We start from the raw sequence: 19,229 nt of genomic DNA on the forward strand, positions 1-19,229 counted from the left end.
GTATCTGACTAGCTGTCCAGATCAGTCCAGTAATATTAATAGATCGATATCTCAACCGAGTCACTATGTTACGTTTTATCCTCTCTGTTTTTTCGGTATTTGTTGCCTGTCCAGAGTTTACTATCGCAGCCAGCGACACCAAGAGCGATACAGCTCTTAGGTTTGCTTCTGAATCCGGTAGTTACATATCTTACAACCCCAACGTTAACTCACTGACAGAAAAGTTTTCTGTTTGTGTGTGGGTCCGCAAGTTCCAATCTGGAATTAACCCATGCCCGTTTGCGTATAAAGGTTACGAGATATTCATGACAGACAATGGCCACTACAACCGACTGTTCGGTTCCAGCTCCCTGGACAATGTTCTGACCAGCAAGTTCCCAACTGCCAATACTTGGTATCTGTACTGCTCAACCTGGAGCCTTGCTTCTAGAACCTTCCGAGTGTACGTGAACGGGCAACAAGCAGGGACCCAGACAACACCCTCCGGGAGAAGGCTGCAGACAGGCGGAACATTAACCTTGGGGAATAATTCACCAAATTCAGGGCACCTTTTCGGAGGCATGCTCTTTAACTTTAATATGTACTCTAAAGAACTGACGGCTACAGAAGTAGCTGCCCTGTCTTCAGCTGGATTTTGTGCAGAGATTCCTGAGCAGTTGGAGGAGTACCGGGTAATAAAGTGGGAAGACATTCTCAAACTGAGCAGATCTGGTACTGTGTTGGACGAAGACACCAGATGTGCCGCATTCGTTGAACTACCGATATTTTGGAAAAAGCTGGAATTGGCCGTGGCAGAAAAGAATTCTCTGGAACTATCCTTGAACAAAACGATGACAGATCTACTCAAAGTTCAAGAACGCTTCAACTCTACTCAGGAGGAACTAGTTGGGGTACAAGAACGCTTCAACTCTACCCAGGAGGAGCTAGTAGCAACAGAAGAGGAGTTGAATGAAACGAGGAGCGACCTTCAAGAAACGAAGATGGAACTTAGGAATCTCACGGAGTCTAAATGTGCGCTAAAGAAAGGGAATTTGACAAAGTGGGATATGTTTTATTCGCCCGAGTACTATAATAAAACCTTCACTCGCACTCTCTACCAACAACTCACCTCAACATGGGATTCAATTAGCAGTAAGATGCAATTTATATTCACTTAAACTAGTCAACGTTTTTATCATATTGTTTCGCAATTGAAATGAAATTCTTTTTAAGGAAATTTATTTTGCATGCTTGATACTAATTTAAACCAGTAACATACATATTTGTCCATTTCGTTTGATAAAACTTTATTATTACAGTTTACGAGTTCAATTAGTAGCACAACTAGAGCACAATAATAGTAATCAAAATTTACAACCACTCGATATGACGTGACCGTTTGTATCCTAAGCAACGCATCTACTTCCTGGGCTACAGTATTGACTTCGCCATTTTCTCCTCCCTCACCGCCATCTTCTCCTCCCTCTTTCCTTCACTATGGATCTGAATTCTGTTACCAATGTTTTAAACTCGTTTTCATTAAAAGAGCTGAAAGCTCTTAAGGCCAGTGTTGAGAATGTCATGAAACTTAAGAGAAATTCTGTTAAATGCGAGGACTTCTTGGAGTTGCATTCAGATTTTGTTCAAAACAAGAGTGTTCAGCATGGCACGTTGATGTCTGAACTTGAAACACTTATGGCCAAGCAAACTGCTGTGAAAACTGCCACAAAGTGGCTCACTTCCACTGGAGAAGAATATGTATGGTCTTCCTCAAATGGACACACCACGACTAAGGAGCCAATCGATATTTTAAATTATCCTGGGATATCAGAGCTTATGCACGATATCAACTCCAAGTTTGGCTGCAAGCTAAACTCATGCCTAGCAAGCATGTACAAGTCTGGTTCTTGTGCAACTAGGTACCACAACGACGACGAGGTGTCTCTCGACCAGTCGCAAGGTATTTATGTAGTTTCATTTGGAGCTGAGAGGACCCTCGACATAATTCCAGAAAATGGGGATAAGCGATGTAACAGTAAATGCCATATCACCCCAAAGGACTGTAGTTTGTATATTATGAAACCGGGGTGTCAGGAATATTGTCTTCACAAGGTTCGTGCAGAGAGATCAGCTAAGGAGACTCGGTATAGCTTATCTTTTCGCTGCCAGATACCGAAGACAGATACAAATGTAGTCAGGGAGCAGAATGTCTTCACTACAATTCCTATGCCGCCCACCACCACCTCAACACCAACCCTCTACTACCGAAATGCTCCAAGAAAACCGAAGAGCAGGAAAACCACTGTCCTGTTTGGTACGTCAATGACAAAATTCGTACGGACAAATAAGTTGGGATTCCGGGGAAGGAAAGTAATCAATGTGTCCCAAAGTGGTGCAAAAATTAGAGACATCACTGAAAATATTCAGCATTTTCATAAAACTCATGCAGCTGCAGAAGCTGACGATATCGAAAAGATTATATTGAGTGTTGGTACAAATGACATAAAACATTCTAAGTATGGGGTTCAGTTCCTTAGGAAGTATCTTAATGACTTAATTGACACCACTAAGCAGTTATTTCCCGCTGCAATTATAATTATCCAATGTTGTCTTCCTATTAAGTGTTTATATTCCTACATAGCAAAGAATGTTCTAGATTTTAATAATCTTCTTAAAGACTTATGCCTAAATAATAATTGCGTGTTCTTAGACTGTTTCTCAGCCTTTTTAACTCGAGACTTTAGATCATGTAATGAACTTCTATACCATGATTGGCTTCATCTCAACATGAGAGGAGTAGGTTTACTGTCCACTTGGCTTAAGTTTGTTGTAAACGAACACAGTTTTGACAGGGTTGTAAATAATCTCCTGGGAATTTAAATCTTTGATCTTTTCTTTCATTTAATATTTTGATTAAGACGTTGCGCCTAAAATTAAAACTCAAACAAATCTCTGATTTAATCTTTTTCTCAATTTTATGCCTCCTATTTCAGGTACATTCGGTCACTGCCCATTTTCCCATATGTTAGACAATGAATCGTTTAGACTTAGAATAGGTCTTTTTGCATGCAAAAGGCCTCGTACACAGTCAAGAAATGCACATATACATATCAACACGTTTATACCTAACAAAATTTACACATTTAAGTCTCCATGCACCCCACACATCAACTACAATTATCATAATCATATGTTTCTCTTCTATTCTCTTATCATGACTTACTTTCTCCCAATTCTTCTCTCCACGACTAGGTCCATGAACACTGTACTCCCCCTAGATTCTAATATTCATTCCTCTCTACTCCTTGACAGCCCACGTTATCTTATACCATTTCTTGCTTGCTCCCACATCAAACTTTTCTTTGTAATTATCTCCTCATGGTTTATAAGAAATGTTCTTCTCCCTGGTAAGATGAATAGAGTCAAGTATTCCAGCCGCCTCAGGCGTCTAGTCTCTTTATTCATTCTTTGGGTTTTCTCTCTTAACTTTCTTTTGATAACTCTTGTTAATCCTTCTATGCTTAATCCAGGTCCCAACTCCCTATCTGTACTCTACCAAAATGTCCAAGGTCTTATTCCTTTCAGTAACCTAAGCTCCTCCCATCCCCTTCTTGATGGTAATAAGATTTCCGAACTTCAATCCTTTGCTAACATAGAGCAGCCTGACATAATTGCCCTAAATGAGACTTGGCTCAAAAAATCTATTTCTAGTAACGAAATCTTTCCTTCTTCTCAATATGAAATCTTCCGCAATGACCGCACGAGAAAGACTCATCCTCAAGATCCTAATAACCCTAAAAAGTTTAGGGAAAATGGAGGTGGTGTTCTTTTGGCTGTTCGGTCTGATCTCGATGCCACTACAACCCGACTACCAGTTAGCCTAGGTGCAGAAATGCTTGCCGTTAAAATTGCTTTTCCTAACAAAGAGAGTATTGTAATCTGTACTTGTTATAGAGTAGGAACTCTTGGGTTACCTAATCATGATGTCATAGTTAGTTATATTCGCAAGCTAGTTTCCAAAAAGAATCCCCCTAAAATCTATGTTATTGGTGATTTTAATCTCCCCCATACAGACTGGCTATCTTCATCCAGTACCGTACCTATTGAGCAATCCTTCATAGATTCTTTCAGTGATCTTTCTCTCTCCCAGTTGATCACATCACCCACCCATAAAAGTGGTAATACATTAGACATTCTTCTCAGTAATTATGATAACACAATCGATAACTTGAATGTCTGTGATCCTCATTCCGTGTGCAAATCTGATCATTTTCCTGTCACTTTTTCAATTAAAAGCTCCTTTTCCCGCAAGAAAACTCCTAAACGTAAAATCTATAATTATAAGAAAGCAAACTGGGACATGATTAATCGTGAATTATGCTCGATTAATTGGCAAGTCCTAGAATGCCTAGATCCTGATTCGTCTTGGAAGTTAGTTAAAGACTGCATTATGAATTTAGTTGATATACATATTCCTAAAGTAACTATTAAATCAGAGTTTCAACCCCCGTGGTTCGATAGTGAACTTTTTTCTTCATGCCGTAAAAAAGATAGACTCAGAGCTAAATTTAAAATTTCTGGTTCTATTTCTGATGAGTTAAAGTTTGTTACTAGCCGTAAAGATTTTAAGAGGCTTTCATCAGCCAAAATAAGAGACAATCTTTTCAATAGTGATGATCCAGCGCTTATAACTAAGAAGTTTTGGTCACATGTTAAGTATAAATCTAACTCCTGCCGTATTCCTAATTGTGTTAGTTATTCTGGACAGCTTCGGTTCAAACCCAAAGCTCAAGCTGAACTTTTCAATTCTTTCTTTTATAACCAGTTTTCGGATCCTTCACTTTATGACACTGACATCTCCTATGTCAATGATGTTGATTTTGATATTGACTTCGATCATCGGGATGTTCGTAAGCTTCTTTCAAATATTAATTCAAATAAAGCCCAGGGACCAGATGGCATACACGGTAAAATTCTCAAAAATTGTTCCGTAGGTTTAGCTTACCCTCTAACATGCATTTTTCGTGGATCTTACAACAGCGGCTACATTCCACAAGAATGGAAACTTGCAAATGTTGTCCCAATATTTAAGAAAGGTAAGAAAAGTGAGGTTGAAAACTATAGACCAATATCCCTTACTTGTTTAGTCATGAAAGTTTTTGAGCGCATTGTTAAACGTAAACTGCTTTCTTTGACAAGTACCCTTCTTGATCCCAGGCAGCATGGTTTTCTAGAGCACAAGTCATGCACAACCAATATGGTTGACTTTTGTGATAGCCTGGCATTGTCTCTTAACGAAAACATTATCAATCATGTTGTGTATTTTGATTTTGCTAAGGCATTTGATTCTGTAAATCATGATATCCTTCTTCATAAGCTAAAGACCTTATATAACATTGATGGTACACTTCTCAAATTTCTTACCAATTACCTTCAAGGCCGTTACCAAAGAGTGGTTATTGGTAATGAGATGTCATCTACCCTCTCAGTTAATTCTGGTGTCCCCCAGGGCTCTATTCTTGGTCCCTTACTTTTTGTATTGTTTATCAATGATATTCCTCTTGGCCTTTCGGATAATACTGATATTGTTTTGTATGCCGATGATACAAAAATCTGGCGTAAAATACATTCATCTTCTGATAATACTAATTTACAAATGGATATAGACTATCTCTCTGACTGGGCACTAAGAAACAAAATGCGATTCCATCCAGCAAAATGTAAAGTGCTTATTGTTTCAGGAAAACCATCTTTATCTCCTCCATTCGCATATAATCTTGATGGCTCTCCTCTTGTGTATGTAGAGTTAGAAAAAGATCTTGGAGTCGATGTTACTCCTAAGCTAAGTTGGAATAGTCAGTGCGACAGAATTTATACTAAGGCCTGCCAACAACTTGGTATGGTCAGAAGAGATGGCCATATTGTCATTGATCAGAAACGTCGCCGGGCGCTTTACCTCTCCCTGGTTCGTAGCCAATTCGAAAATTGTTCCATAATCTGGCGCCCTTGTAATAAATCACTTAGTGATAAATTAGAAAGTCTCCAAAAGAGAGCTATTAAATGGATTCTGTCTGAAGAGGGCCGCAGTTATCCACCTGAGCAATATGTCAAAAAGTGCAAGTTTGTCGACATTCTCCCTTTGTCTCAAAAGTTTGACTTGAATGATCTTATTTTTTTCCACAAAGTTCTTAACAATTTAATTCCTGTATCGCTGCCTCACTATCTCTCTTTATATCAGGGCACTTCTCGACTAAGACGTTGCCACCTCGACAGTCTGTCTATTGTGTCATCAATTTTACCTAAGTTAAGTCAGAATTCACACACCACATGTACCTCAAATAGCCCACTGGCAAAATCATTTTTCTACAGAACCCATATACTGTGGAATGGACTCCCTTTACAGGTAAGACAAATTGTGTCTACTAGTCTTTTCAAAGCTGAGGTCACTAAGCATCTATGGAAATGTTTATTGGATAGTGAAACAACAGTCTAGCCTAGTCTCTTTGCTCCCCATATTATTATTATTTTTGTTTTATTAATTCTTTTATCTACCTTCCTATACTTTCAACATCATATCACACTTCACCCGCACACCTTCTCACACATTAATGACCATTTCAGACCTGTATCTAATATATCTGGAATTTGACGTATTGAATTACCAATTTTGACTCTATATCCACAGTTATTCACCATGGATTTGTTTGTTATTAAATAGTTTTTCATAAATTTTTGGATTTAGATTAATTCGATGTAATGGGTCCAAGTTACTGCGGACATAGTTCACTATGTGTTTACCGTGTTTGGGTGCCCATCATATTTTACAGATGGGGGCGATATTTTGAACGATTCTATTTTATATTCATCTATTGCTGTACTCTGTAAAATTTGAAAAGTATTTAATAAAAAAAAATACGACATATGTATGAGTATTGCAGTGTATGTTCGATACCATAAAATTCTTGCAATTTATTTAATTCGATCAAAATATCAACATATTTTAAACGAATTGATACCAGATCGTTTGTAAACGGGAGTTCTAACTTCTCCTCTCATTCAGGTCGACTGTTTGGGATGAGGATTACTGACAAGGTAATTGAGCTGATAAAAGATCTGGATGACGATCAGATCGATCACTGCGGAGAACTATCATAAAGCCTTGCTACCAAAATTATGTAAGTTACTTACCACACTTAATCATTAAATATTGTTTCATTTTCCAATGTCAAAGCAAGCAGATTCAATAGTTATCTTAATGCTTAAATTGAAATGTGTCGTTCGACTTTTGTAACATAATTTCAAATCAGGTGTTACCGGAGAGAAAATGCGATAAACTATGCTGACGGTCATAAGAATGACAGCTGTATACTGACGCTGATCTTTTTGGACGATGTTTACCCTTGAGAACGTTGAGAACCTACCCTAATTGAGAACGAGACGAAAACATCCCGACCTTCCAATGCTGATCACGATCTACTTCAACAACGGAGATAATTATACGGATACCTTTAAGTTATGGACATGAAGTGCACATAGACTGGAAGCACACTGGACTCAGTTATTATCAATCTTAATTTTAAAGGACCTTTACTGATAGTTTAAATTCGACATATGACGTCATCTAGCGTCATCTAGCGTCATCTAGCGTGAAATATCGCCAGATGATGATAGATGACGCTGAATGACGCTAGATGACGCTAGATGACGCCAATTAGCGACATTGTCGCTAAGTGCACGGCACCTTTCGAATGTCGCTATCTAGCGCTATCTAGCGCTATCTAGCGCTATCTAGCGCTATATGACGCTATATGACGCTAGATGACGCTAGATGACGCTAGATGACGCTAAGCACGCAGCACTGACGCCAGGCGACAGATAGCGCTATTTTCATAAAATTTCCGCCCTTTTTTTGCGACATCTAGCGGTATCTAGCGCTATCTAACGCTATATGTCGCAACGACATCTGACGCAGCGCTATCTAGCGCTATATAGCGCTATCTGGCGCTATCTAGCGGAGAATGTCGGTTTGTGACAGTTTACGCTAGATAGCGCTAGATAGCGCTAGATTTCGCGGCGACAGCTAGCGCTAGATAGCGCTATCTAGCGTAAACTGTCACAAACCGACATTCTCCGCTAGATAACGCTTGTTAGCGCTAGATAGCGCTATCTAGCGGAGAATATCGGTTTGTGACAGTTAACGCTAGATAGCGCTAGATAGCGCTATCTAGCGCTAGATATCGCGGCGACAGCTATAGCTATGGCTATGCCTATAGTTGTTAAACGTTAAATATCTAACGTTGGTTATAAGTTTTATTTTTAACGTTGCAAAACGTTTATTATTTGACGTCAGATCAAGGTTACCTTATTAACTATACCTTACTTGGGAATATTATAGCGGGTTAATTTATGACTGGGAAAATTAATAACCGGGAAAAATATGGCGGAATTCCCCAAAACCCGCCAAATTATCCCGGTCATGTATTTACCGGTGGCCGACCTTTCAAGTTTTTTTTCCGAGGTCAACAAATTTTCAACCGAAATTTCTGTTTTTGTTACTTGTTAAAGAAGTTATTTCAATTTACAGTTACTGATATTACTCAGAAATAGAAAAAAAAGACACGTCTAGTATTTAAAGGAAAATAAATCTATAGCAATAATAAGTCAAATCTTCATTAAACTTAAAGCGTATTCTCATTATCGCTAATGTCCCCTCCATTATCATTATTGATATCCCCCTGCTGCTGACCGTCATATTCGAAGTTGTATTGTTGTCTTAACAATACTTTCATTTTGTCCGCTAATGGGGCTACTGCTCTGAAGGTCAGCCGGAGCTTAATTTCCTGCCCACCGCTTGATATTGGGGAACGTCTTGGCTTTGCATCTTCAACTGCTCCAGTAATCAATCCACCGTGGACCATGAAATAGTGGCACAGTTTACTCACTTCATGGGCAAGAAAAGTGAGAATCACGGTCCACCCTGAAATCTGATTCCTATAACCAAATTGTGATTTTTATAACGAAATTATGGTAGCAACCGCCAATAAAGTTACAGCCCTCCATCCACTGCTTCAAAAGTCTTCTAGCACATATGAGACTTCAGGTAAAATATGATGATCACCACCCCCTTGGAACCCCATAATCTGAGTCGGCGGGTTTTTTTATGACTGGTAAAATTTTTGACCGGGAAAAATATGGCGGAATCTTCCAAAACCCACCACTTTATCCCGGTTATAATAATCCCGAGTAAGGTAAGCAGAGTTTAAAATTCAACTACATTTTAAAGTTGTATGTAGGTTACATATAAAACGTTGTTAAACGTTAAATATCTAACGTTGGTTATAGGTTTTATTTTTAACGTTGCAAAACGTTTATTATTTTACGTTAGATCAAATTACCTTATCAACTATAAGCAACGTTCAAAACTCAACTAAATTTTAACGTTGTATGTAGGTTACATATAAAAACTTTGCCGGCTGGTATAGGCTTAGACTAATATTTGAGAAAAAGCGGCGCGTGATAGTAAATTACGAGTATCACCCGTTAACGAGTGAGATTCGTCCAGTATAACCTGTTTATGCTCTAACCATAGCCCTCTCGCTAGTAGTACGCTTAGACACATGGCTATGTGAAAGAAGATGATGTAAAGATCTAAATGTTAAATTAGCATTTGCAAATTAAAATAGTATTGAAATCTCGATCTCGCACAGCAAGTTATTAAAAGAATGTAATGAGAGTCGAGCCGAATTTATTGTTCAGTAATCACATATATGAATATCGTACCCACGAGTTTTCAGTTTACGAACTACGCGCAAGTGTGAAGTGCAAGCGCGAAAGCTTTAGTGCAATTTAGCTACGAAAATACTTAAACCCTTAAATGGCGATGCATTCAGTATTTAGAATTAATATATTATAAATTTATAAGTTATGTCAATCCTCTTACCTAGTACCTGGGGACCCAGGCTATTATGTACATGTTCATAAACATTAAGATTTGGCGAATAAAGATTTGGCGGAATGACAGGCTGAGCGCGGCCCAGTAACAATCCTCGGGATCGGAATTATTTTGGATAAATACTTTACAGCTTTGAGCTTCGAGTAATCTATTTGACGATGTTTGTTGTAGCGCGATGCACTACTGGGCCGCGCCGCGCAGCCAATAATATAATGCTTCTTGCAATCACTAGTGCTTTACTAAACATACTTGGTCATTACGTTACTGTATGTACGAACTTTTAAAAGGTGTCGAACTGTACAAATTTTAAAAAGCTGTCGAGGAATTTTTACCGAATTTTTAAACAAATTTTTGTTTTTTAATCAGTAATCACTTCAGTCCAAAAAATTTGTTATTTTTGTCCGGGAGGTTACATTTCAGATTTAAAATATTAATATGCATCCGCACGTCATCGTTTCCCGTCATTTTAACACAAATTTTTGCAATTAGCTTTTTATTATATATTTCGAAAATTTATGAGGCGAATTTTTCTCAAACTAATCCCGAACTGAAAAAACGTGCCGAACTGTACGAATTTTTTAAAAACTTTTGTACGAACTGACCAACTATGTTACTAAATTGGCGATATGCACCATGACTGGGCCTCGCCGAGCTGTGAACATGAACAGTGAAGGATTGACATCGTGAATCAACGCGATGCGTTACTGTGAGTGTGTCGCGCCGCGCATCCAAAAATGCTTCTCGGTATCCAATAATAATTTTCGGCGAAATGCACCACTGAGCTGTAAAGATTGGCATCATGAATCAACGATGTTAGTAACTTGTATAATGTATAAATTTCGTCGAAATAGTACGTGCCGCTTTCTTCCGATCCCGAAATGTTAAGGGTCGACGGTCGTTTACATATTACTATTAGTATTACGTAATCAGCTGAGGAGGTTGGGGTTTTCAAATGATTATTGATTACGTTAGTGTAATATTGACATAAATATTTTACCAAAACCCATAATCATGGGTAGAGTGGACCGCTGCCAGTGTCTCTCTTTCCCAAACAAAAGGAAATGATATTAATTTGATTGACCGTTCTCAAATGCAAAATGATACCGAGAATGAAATCGGTCGCTCGCTTTTCCCATTCATTCACGGCTTACGAATTGTATAAATAAGTTTCGATTGATTACATCAATCAGATGCTGTAAAAATCTCTTTGGGTTGCGTTCGGGTCGATACCTAGTATTTCGGGGTAAGGGACAAGGGTGGTAGTTATTACTTATTGAACAAGCTGGAGTTTATTAAATCTTCATTGCCGAGTACAGCTGCCTTTGGGTAGTTCTTCTTAATCTATTACAATTGTAAATTAATGGGAAAAGCGAGCGACCGATTTCATTCTCGGTATCATTTTGCATTTGAGAACGGTCAATCAAATTAATATCATTTCCTTTTGTTTGGGAAAGAGAGACACTGGCAGCGGTCCACTCTACCCATGATTATGGGTTTTGGTAAAATATCATCTCTTTTTGATTATAATGTCAGGGTACTTTATAAAGTCGAAATATAAACTGATATCTTCATTAATAAGGAGGAAGTTTCAACGATTTCGAAATTTTTCCTTTAAAAACATATCCTTGTGTTTAGGGAAGCATATCGGTCGATCACTGACTGAATATGCCACTTAATACTTATTCAAGTTGGCATTAAATATATATAATGACATAAAACTGTCGTGGCAAAGCAGAATTTGTTGGAAATCACGAATGAGCAAAATTCTCACCTTTCGCACGTGCAAACTTTGAGCGGACGTTGCGTGCGCATACAATATTGAATCGCCGTAAATTTTTGCATGTAATTGTTTTATATATAGCTTGATAAGCATGCAAAGTTTCAAAGTATTTCAAGAAGAACTGTAATCACAACGGCACTCTAAAGTTGACAGAAAATGACGAAAACAGCAATTTTCAGTGATTTTAGCAATTTTCTTTCAATTTGGGCGTGTCCCCACGTGTGCAACTTTTCGATTTTCAACTTTAAAACTAGCCTAATGCACAATTTATACCTATAAGAAGCAGAAATGAGCTCCACAACCCAAGGCATGGCCCAACACCAGAGAATACTAAATCGCAAAATTGACGTTTTTATAAAATAATTCTTCAAAAAAGCACAAACTTCAATAACGAATATCTTTATGAAGGAGCAAGCTAGAAAAACTTTCCGGTAGATTTTCAGAATGCTTGAACAATTATCTAAGGTGAAAATTTCCTCAGATTTTGAATAAAATTACATCTTAATGGTTTAAAATTGATTTTAAAAGTTATTACTTTGTAAAAAATCAAGTTTTAAAAACGGTTAACTTGATGACGTCATCAAGGGGTGTTTATGACGTCAAATAATTTTGTTATACAATGTAAACTAAAGTGTAAACAATTATTTGCAAGACCTGTGGTCGGAAATGGCTGTATCTTTTATAGGTACAAATCTACAGACACCTGAATGTAGCCTATAATTGACTGGCAAAGCGTCTATCCCTGAATATATGTATGTATGTATTTTACCAAAACCCATAATCATGGGTAGAGTGGACCGCTGCCAGTGTCTCTCTTTCCCAAACAAAAGGAAATGATATTAATTTGATTGACCGTGCTCAAATGCAAAATGATACCGAGAATGAAATCGGTCGCTCGCTTTTCCCATTCATTCACGGCTTACGAATTGTAATAAGTTTCGATTGATTACATCAATCAGATGCTGTAAAAATCTCTTTGGGTTGCGTTCGGGTCGATACCTAGTATTTCGGGGTAAGGGTGGTAGTTATTAGTATTACTTATTGAATAAGCTGAAGTTTATTGAATCTTTATTGCCGAGTACAGCTGCCTTTGGATAGTTCTTCTTAATCTATTACAATTGTAAATGAATGGGAAAAGCGAGCGACCGATTTCAGATTTCATTCTCGGTATCATTTTGCATTTGAGCACGGTCAATCAAATTAATATCATTTCCTTTTGTTTGGGAAAGAGAGACACTGGCAGCGGTCCACTCTACCCATGATTATGGGTTTTGGTAAAATATCATCTCTTTTTGATTATAATATCAGGGTACTTTATAAAGTTGAAATATACACTGATATCTTCATTAATAAAGCATAAGGAGGAAGTTTCAACGATTTCGAAATTTTTCCTTTGAAAACATTTCCTTGTGTTTAGGGAAGCATATCGGTCGATCACTGACTGAATATGCCACTGAATACTCATTCAAGTTGGCATTAAATTCATATATAATGACATTAAACTGTCGTGGCAAAGCAGAATTTGTTGGAAATCACGAATGAGCAAATTCTCGCCTTTCGCACGTGCAAACTTTGAGCGGACGTTGCGTGCGCATTGAATATTGAATCGCCGTAAATTTTAGCATGTAATTGTTTTATATATAACTTGATAAGCATGCAAAGTTTCAAAGTATTTCAAGAAGAATTGTAATCACAACGGGACTCTAAAGTTGACAGAAAATTACGAAAACAGCAATTTACAGTGATTTTAGTAATTTTCTATCAATTTGGGCGTGTCCCCACGTGTGCAACTTTTCGATTTTTTCCATCGCCTTAAAAAGGCATTAGATGGTTAGAAGTGGTAGGATTTGAGAATGGGTATAGGTTTTTCGTCGTGTCACAAAGCAAAACATGCATTAACCTCCGCAAACACGTGCTCCTTTACAAATTATGATATGATGGTCGCGCGCGCGCGCATTTTACAATGCTTTTATGTGAAGGTTGTGTACTTCACTCTACCAAGAATCGAGCAAATATATCGTGTGCGTCTCGCAAGTACATTTCTTTCCGATATTGTACAATTTCATTCGCATTGATATTTGTTGTTAAAGCTTTTGTTAACTTCATGCGATACAAACTCCTCATTTTGTTGTGGGTGCTTGGTGCCACCACCGACTTGGCTCCCGATATTAGTAATCCGTTATATTGTTGTATAAACCACGATGTAGATTTTATGTTGGACATTATTGTCGAGAGATTGATGTATTATACGGAATGGACAGTAGATTTTATTATTATTAACATTATATTACCTACAACGGATTTTACGACGACCACGTTACTTAATGTAACAACATTTGTAAACGACCATTCCTTTATATGGCTTTGTTCTTTAAAAATGTCACTGCGTACCACCACACCGGCTATGGTGTCCGGTTGTACAATTGTTTCAGGTCTGTTTTGTTCGGGCGTATACCATATGGAATTAAAATTGCCGCGATCATGCTGCTGGGGGCAGCTGCTATTTGTGCAAATACTCCCCCTTGTGTCTACGGTTAGTTGCTCTTTTAATTATCAATAAACTGTCTTCCGTCTAGACTTATATATTATAAAGATAGGTGCATGTTACAGAGATGTATGTTATCCTTTATCTGTAAACCTCTCGCATAACAATAAATATATGCAGAATTAGATCGAATATTTTAAAACACTCATAAGTTAAACAGATATTCACGAAATGCATACAATAACAACAACAACTGTTTGCTTTTAAGGCTGCTCTTTGGTTTATAATAGTTGTAAATCACAATTCTAATTATTAATTTTTGAAATATTTTCAGACTTCTCGCTGTTTAAATCTGACCTGTGGACAGTTTTGGTGGAGCCACAACATCTGTTTGCCGTACGTTCCATCACTGCCTACAATACGTACATCTCTATTGCTGACGTCATGTTACTATTGCTCCCCTTACTCCACTCTTTCACTCCAGGTATGACAATTTCTGGTACCGTTTTAGAGTTACAATCTCCTTAATATTTGTTGGATTTGTCTAGGATTGAATCAATTTCTTATGTCCATCCTACTGATTCCGTGCATTCTTCTGTTGGACCACCTACTGACGGGTCCTTCATGCACCCTAAAATCCTTCATGGGGGAGGGCTAGGTAATGAATTTATTGATGATAGCGTGCAGGTTGATAATGACCGTGATGTAAGTGATGACGAATCTGATGGGTCTAATTCTGCCATGGCCGATTTTATTGATGATGCTCCCATTTCTGATTCGTCTAGTCCATCAACTTTTTATGATCATAACGACCCTATTTACCAGCATGTCAAATTTATTAAGTCTCTTAACCAGCCCGCTCACAATAAGCAAAATACTAAACAAAGGAAAAGTCGCAGTACAAAAAGTCAAGCTGAAAAGGATGCGGCAAATTTAAAACGACGCGAACAAAATTATAACCGGAAGTCCAAAAGTCGATCTACAAAAAGTCAGGTTGAAAAGGATACTGGAAATTTTAACAGGCGTCAAAAAGATCAGTCTGGAAAGGATGTCAGAAATGCAAAGAGACGTGCTGCATATGCGGAGAAAAAGCGCAAGCAAAGAGAACAAGTTTTACTCTCAGCTTCTAAGACTGACAGCACGCAGAGCTTCGTTACGCCTAATAAGTTTGCAGTCCTCTCCGACAGCACTCCGGAATTGTCTAAACCTGGGATTGATGTAAATAAAAAGAGGGCGTACTCCCCAAATACAAAGTCTTTTCATACGACCAGTGTCCGTGATCATTCTGGGGACTATTCTCAGAAAATTGCGAGTAAATGTACACCTACAATTATTATAACTACGGTGAACGAACCTGATCCTCAGTCACAACAGAATTATAAGATTGCTCCTAAGTGGAGACCTGATCTGTACCCTTATGGTGCAAGGCTTTTAGCTAAAATCGAACAGCAGTGCATCGAAAAGTGTATATTTTGTCCTGCTGCTTTTTTAGTCTGCCCTTTTTCTTCCGACAATTCAAGTTCTGAAGCACCATCCTCCACTTCACCTACTAACTTATTGCCTGATCAGGTTTTATCTAACGATTCCGACGTTCCTATTGATTTATTTTTATCTGATGCCGACACTACTAACCCACAGGAAACTTCGCCTAATGAAAAGAAGGAAAATTCAAGGTTGCCTCCAAATTGTATCAAACGTACAGAGGATAATGAAAAAACTATCAAACAATTTCATTCATTGATGGCTGAATATCCTCAGTATGCGTGTTGTAAATGTGACAAACTTCAATTCCGTCATGGTGTTGTTATTTTCAAAGAAGGTCTTAACTTTAAGCTCAAGTTACCCAATGATAAGAAAACTTGGATTTGTAACAGATGTAATAAGTGCAGGAAAAATAAGACCATTTCCCCTGTTGACGGGCTCTTGGGCTCTGGCGAGCTGCCGCTTTCCTTGCGACCAAATCCAACTGAGTGTCGTCTAGTGTCTCAAATGATCCCATTTATGAAAATTGTAACACTACCGGCTGGAGGCCAGAGCTGCATAAAGGGTCCCGTTGTAAACGTCCCCATTCAGCCGGATAAGACTTGTATGCAGTTACCTAGAAAACTTTCTGATGCTGGTATAATCGGTGTTCAAATTAAGAGGAAGGTAAATTATAAGTCTGTTGTTATGTCTGACATTGTTGATCCAAACAAATGTATGTCCTTGCTCGTCTGGTTGAAAGATAATAATCCATTCTATCAAAATGTTGTACTGTCAAATGCATTTATCAGGGAAAACTATGGTTCTGATAAACAATTCTTTAACATGTACATGAAAGATGACCCTTCTGTTGTGGCTATGTCCATTATAGATTTAGTTTTGTCGAATGTTACTAATGAGGGTACTTATTGCGATTTACCGTTTGAAGCCTGTGTCCAGAAGTCTGACCCTGCTGAGGGTATCAATGATGGCAAGATACCTTTCATGGACTTTGCTCCGGGCCAAGACAGCAAGCCAATTCCATTTCTTGGTAATGTAGCTTCGGAGCCACTTTCGTTTCCAAATTTGTTCCCTCTCGGTCAAGGCCACTTTTATTGTGATACTAGGCAAGATCTTATCAAAAATAAACAACTTCCTAAATTATCATTGAAGGATTATGCAGAAAGTAAGCTATATTCTAAAAATAGAAAATATGCACAAAATTCTGAGTATGTTTTTTACCTTCAAAATTGGATTGAGAGAACTGAAATTATTAACTCCATCTCTACCCACATTCGGAAAGGGGCTAAAACTTTGGACGGGCAAATTATTACTGCTGGGCTCTTAAGGTCGTATCAGAATAATATGGATCAAATCCAGAGCAATATTGACGCGTATAAATTCATGAAGAACATGAAAGGAACACCAGCATACCTGCAGAAACTAAAAAATGATGGGATCGCTATGGTTAATCAGTTAGGGTGTTTTACATGGTTTGTTACAGTTTCTTTTAACGATCTGGTCTACTCTGGTCTACTTTGTGAGTTCGCAGTAAACCAATTTGTGAGTTCGCAGTAAACCAATTTGTATTTGCACTGTTTTTTAGCTCGCTTATCAGTGATCGTTATCAGTGAAAGTGTTACTCGCCACGTCGACTTTCAACAGCGCCGACTGTGTAGCATGGATTTTTCAGTGGACCGGCTCAACGCGATGGACCATGAGATGACATCAGAATTTCAGAAAATATTCAAGGTTGCCAATGTTTCATGTAGATCTGACTTTACTGAGACCACTTTAATGAAACTTAACAAAACTCCACTCGTCAAAATCATCGGCAGCTTAATGAAATTGGCGGAGAAGAATATTGAACTTTGTAAAAGTGCTGCTGGGAAAATTGATGTCATGAAATCGGAGAAAATAGCGGATCAGAAACTAATTATTGAAACTCAACAAGGACAGATGAATTCAGTTCAGGAGACAGTTAAATCAGAAATGAAAAGTTGGACGGATGTTGTCAAGAAAAACACTGCTCAGCGTCCTAGCGGGAAACCTTTAACAGAAAACTCTATCAAACAAGCCGTAAGGACTGTAAATGAAGAGAAGAAACGATCGAAGTACTTGATGATCTACGGTTGCCATGAAAGTGATAAAGAAGCCGATTTTGAGCTCAACAAAGTTGTCAAGGACATACTTTACGGAACTGACGCTTTCCCCGTGCTCCGCACTGGTGAGGTCTACAGAATCGGAAGGAAGGAACCGGGTAAGAATAGGCCTATCAAGGTCGAATTTGGTTGTGCCAGTGAGGTAGACTTGATTTTGATGCGTGCACGAAACCTCAGAGACAGTGACGTTTTCAAACATGTTTATTTGGGACCGGACAGAACCAAAGAGGAACAGCTTGCGCATAGTAAACTTGTTAAGGAGATGAAACAGATGATCCAGAAAGACTCAAATAAACATTATTTCATACGCGACAGAAAGATCTGCACGGCTGATAAAACCTTATCATCTCAAACGTCCCAAAGCTCCTGATAAGAGTTAATGTATGATGTATGTTGAGTGTTATTTGGTGCTGACTGGAGTTGCCGTGTGTAGATTTACCACTTTTTACAATTAATAAATGAACCGCGTTGAAAGCTTATTTAGTGTGTTTTTTTCAGTGCTGAGACTGGTAAATGTTAAAGTAACAGAACCTGAACTGCAACTCATATTTTTATGCTATTTTCTAGTTACGTCGACACACAAGGCTAAATAGTTTTCGGAGGCCTGCTAGAATTTTATTCTCTATGTTTCTCTATAATTTTATATTGTATGTTTTTTATATTTCGGTACAGACCAGCGCCCATTGGGCGTATTCAATCAAATCAATCACTCGGTTCCAGCTATTTTAACACTAATGGGGGAAGAACCTACACCTGAACTTCTTGCTGACATTAGCTGGTTTCGCAAACATGAGCTTGTGAAAATGGACCCCGTGATTGCGGTCCGAATGTTTGATCACTACGTTCGTAAAATTTTGTCCTACCTTATTGAGGATCAAGCTGTTTTGGGAGAAGCCGTTGCTCACTTCGGCAGAAATGAGTTCGGTGGTCGAGGATCTCCTCACTTACACATGCTTCTCAAAATTCTCAATGCCCCAATACTCGGTGAGGATCCAATAGAGGACGTCATTGCCTTTATAGATAAGTATGTAACTACATATTTTCCTACAATAGAGGAAGATCCTGTACTGCACGAGCTAGTCAAACTGCAACTGCATAAGCATACAAAAACTTGTCAAAAGGCTAATTGTGACATTTGTCGTTTCGGTTACCCTCTACCCCTATCTGAAACTACCAGGGTTGACATGAAACAAGTTGGTAAAAATAGAAAAAGTAATACTTCCACTGAACCAGATAATACTAATGGTACAATACCAGACTCGACAGGGAAGAGTTTATTTATCCGAGCAAAAAACATTATCTATAAAAGGTTGCCTGGTTGTGAGTTTGTTAACACTTACAATCCTATATTACTACTCGCAACTAAATCTAACATCGATGTGCAATACGTGACCACCATGTGGGATGTCG

The 19,229-nt window shown here is 38.2% G+C and overlaps 1 protein-coding gene across 2 annotated transcripts in view; it reads left to right on the forward strand.

Annotated features, from left to right (window-relative positions):
* The window catches only part of LOC134813932 (uncharacterized), a 67,687-nt gene continuing 48,458 nt past the window's right edge, over positions 1 to 19,229 (forward strand). The window contains exons 1-3 of one of the 2 annotated variants that reach the window (XM_063821872.1): positions 1 to 1,131; positions 7,040 to 7,154; positions 7,287 to 7,537. In XM_063821872.1, the coding sequence (XP_063677942.1) occupies positions 66 to 1,131; positions 7,040 to 7,134 (1,161 nt within the window). In that variant the 5' untranslated portion in view covers positions 1 to 65 and the 3' untranslated portion in view covers positions 7,135 to 7,154; positions 7,287 to 7,537. Of the gene's footprint in view, positions 1,132 to 7,039; positions 7,155 to 7,286; positions 7,538 to 19,229 lie in introns of those variants that run through there. The other variant, XM_063821873.1, reaches the window with a different exon arrangement.

The sequence above is a fragment of the Bolinopsis microptera genome, chromosome 4, assembly GCF_026151205.1.
Source record: "Bolinopsis microptera isolate Bmic1 chromosome 4, MBARI_Bmic_1.0, whole genome shotgun sequence".
Taxonomy (NCBI): Eukaryota; Metazoa; Ctenophora; class Tentaculata; order Lobata; family Bolinopsidae; genus Bolinopsis; species Bolinopsis microptera.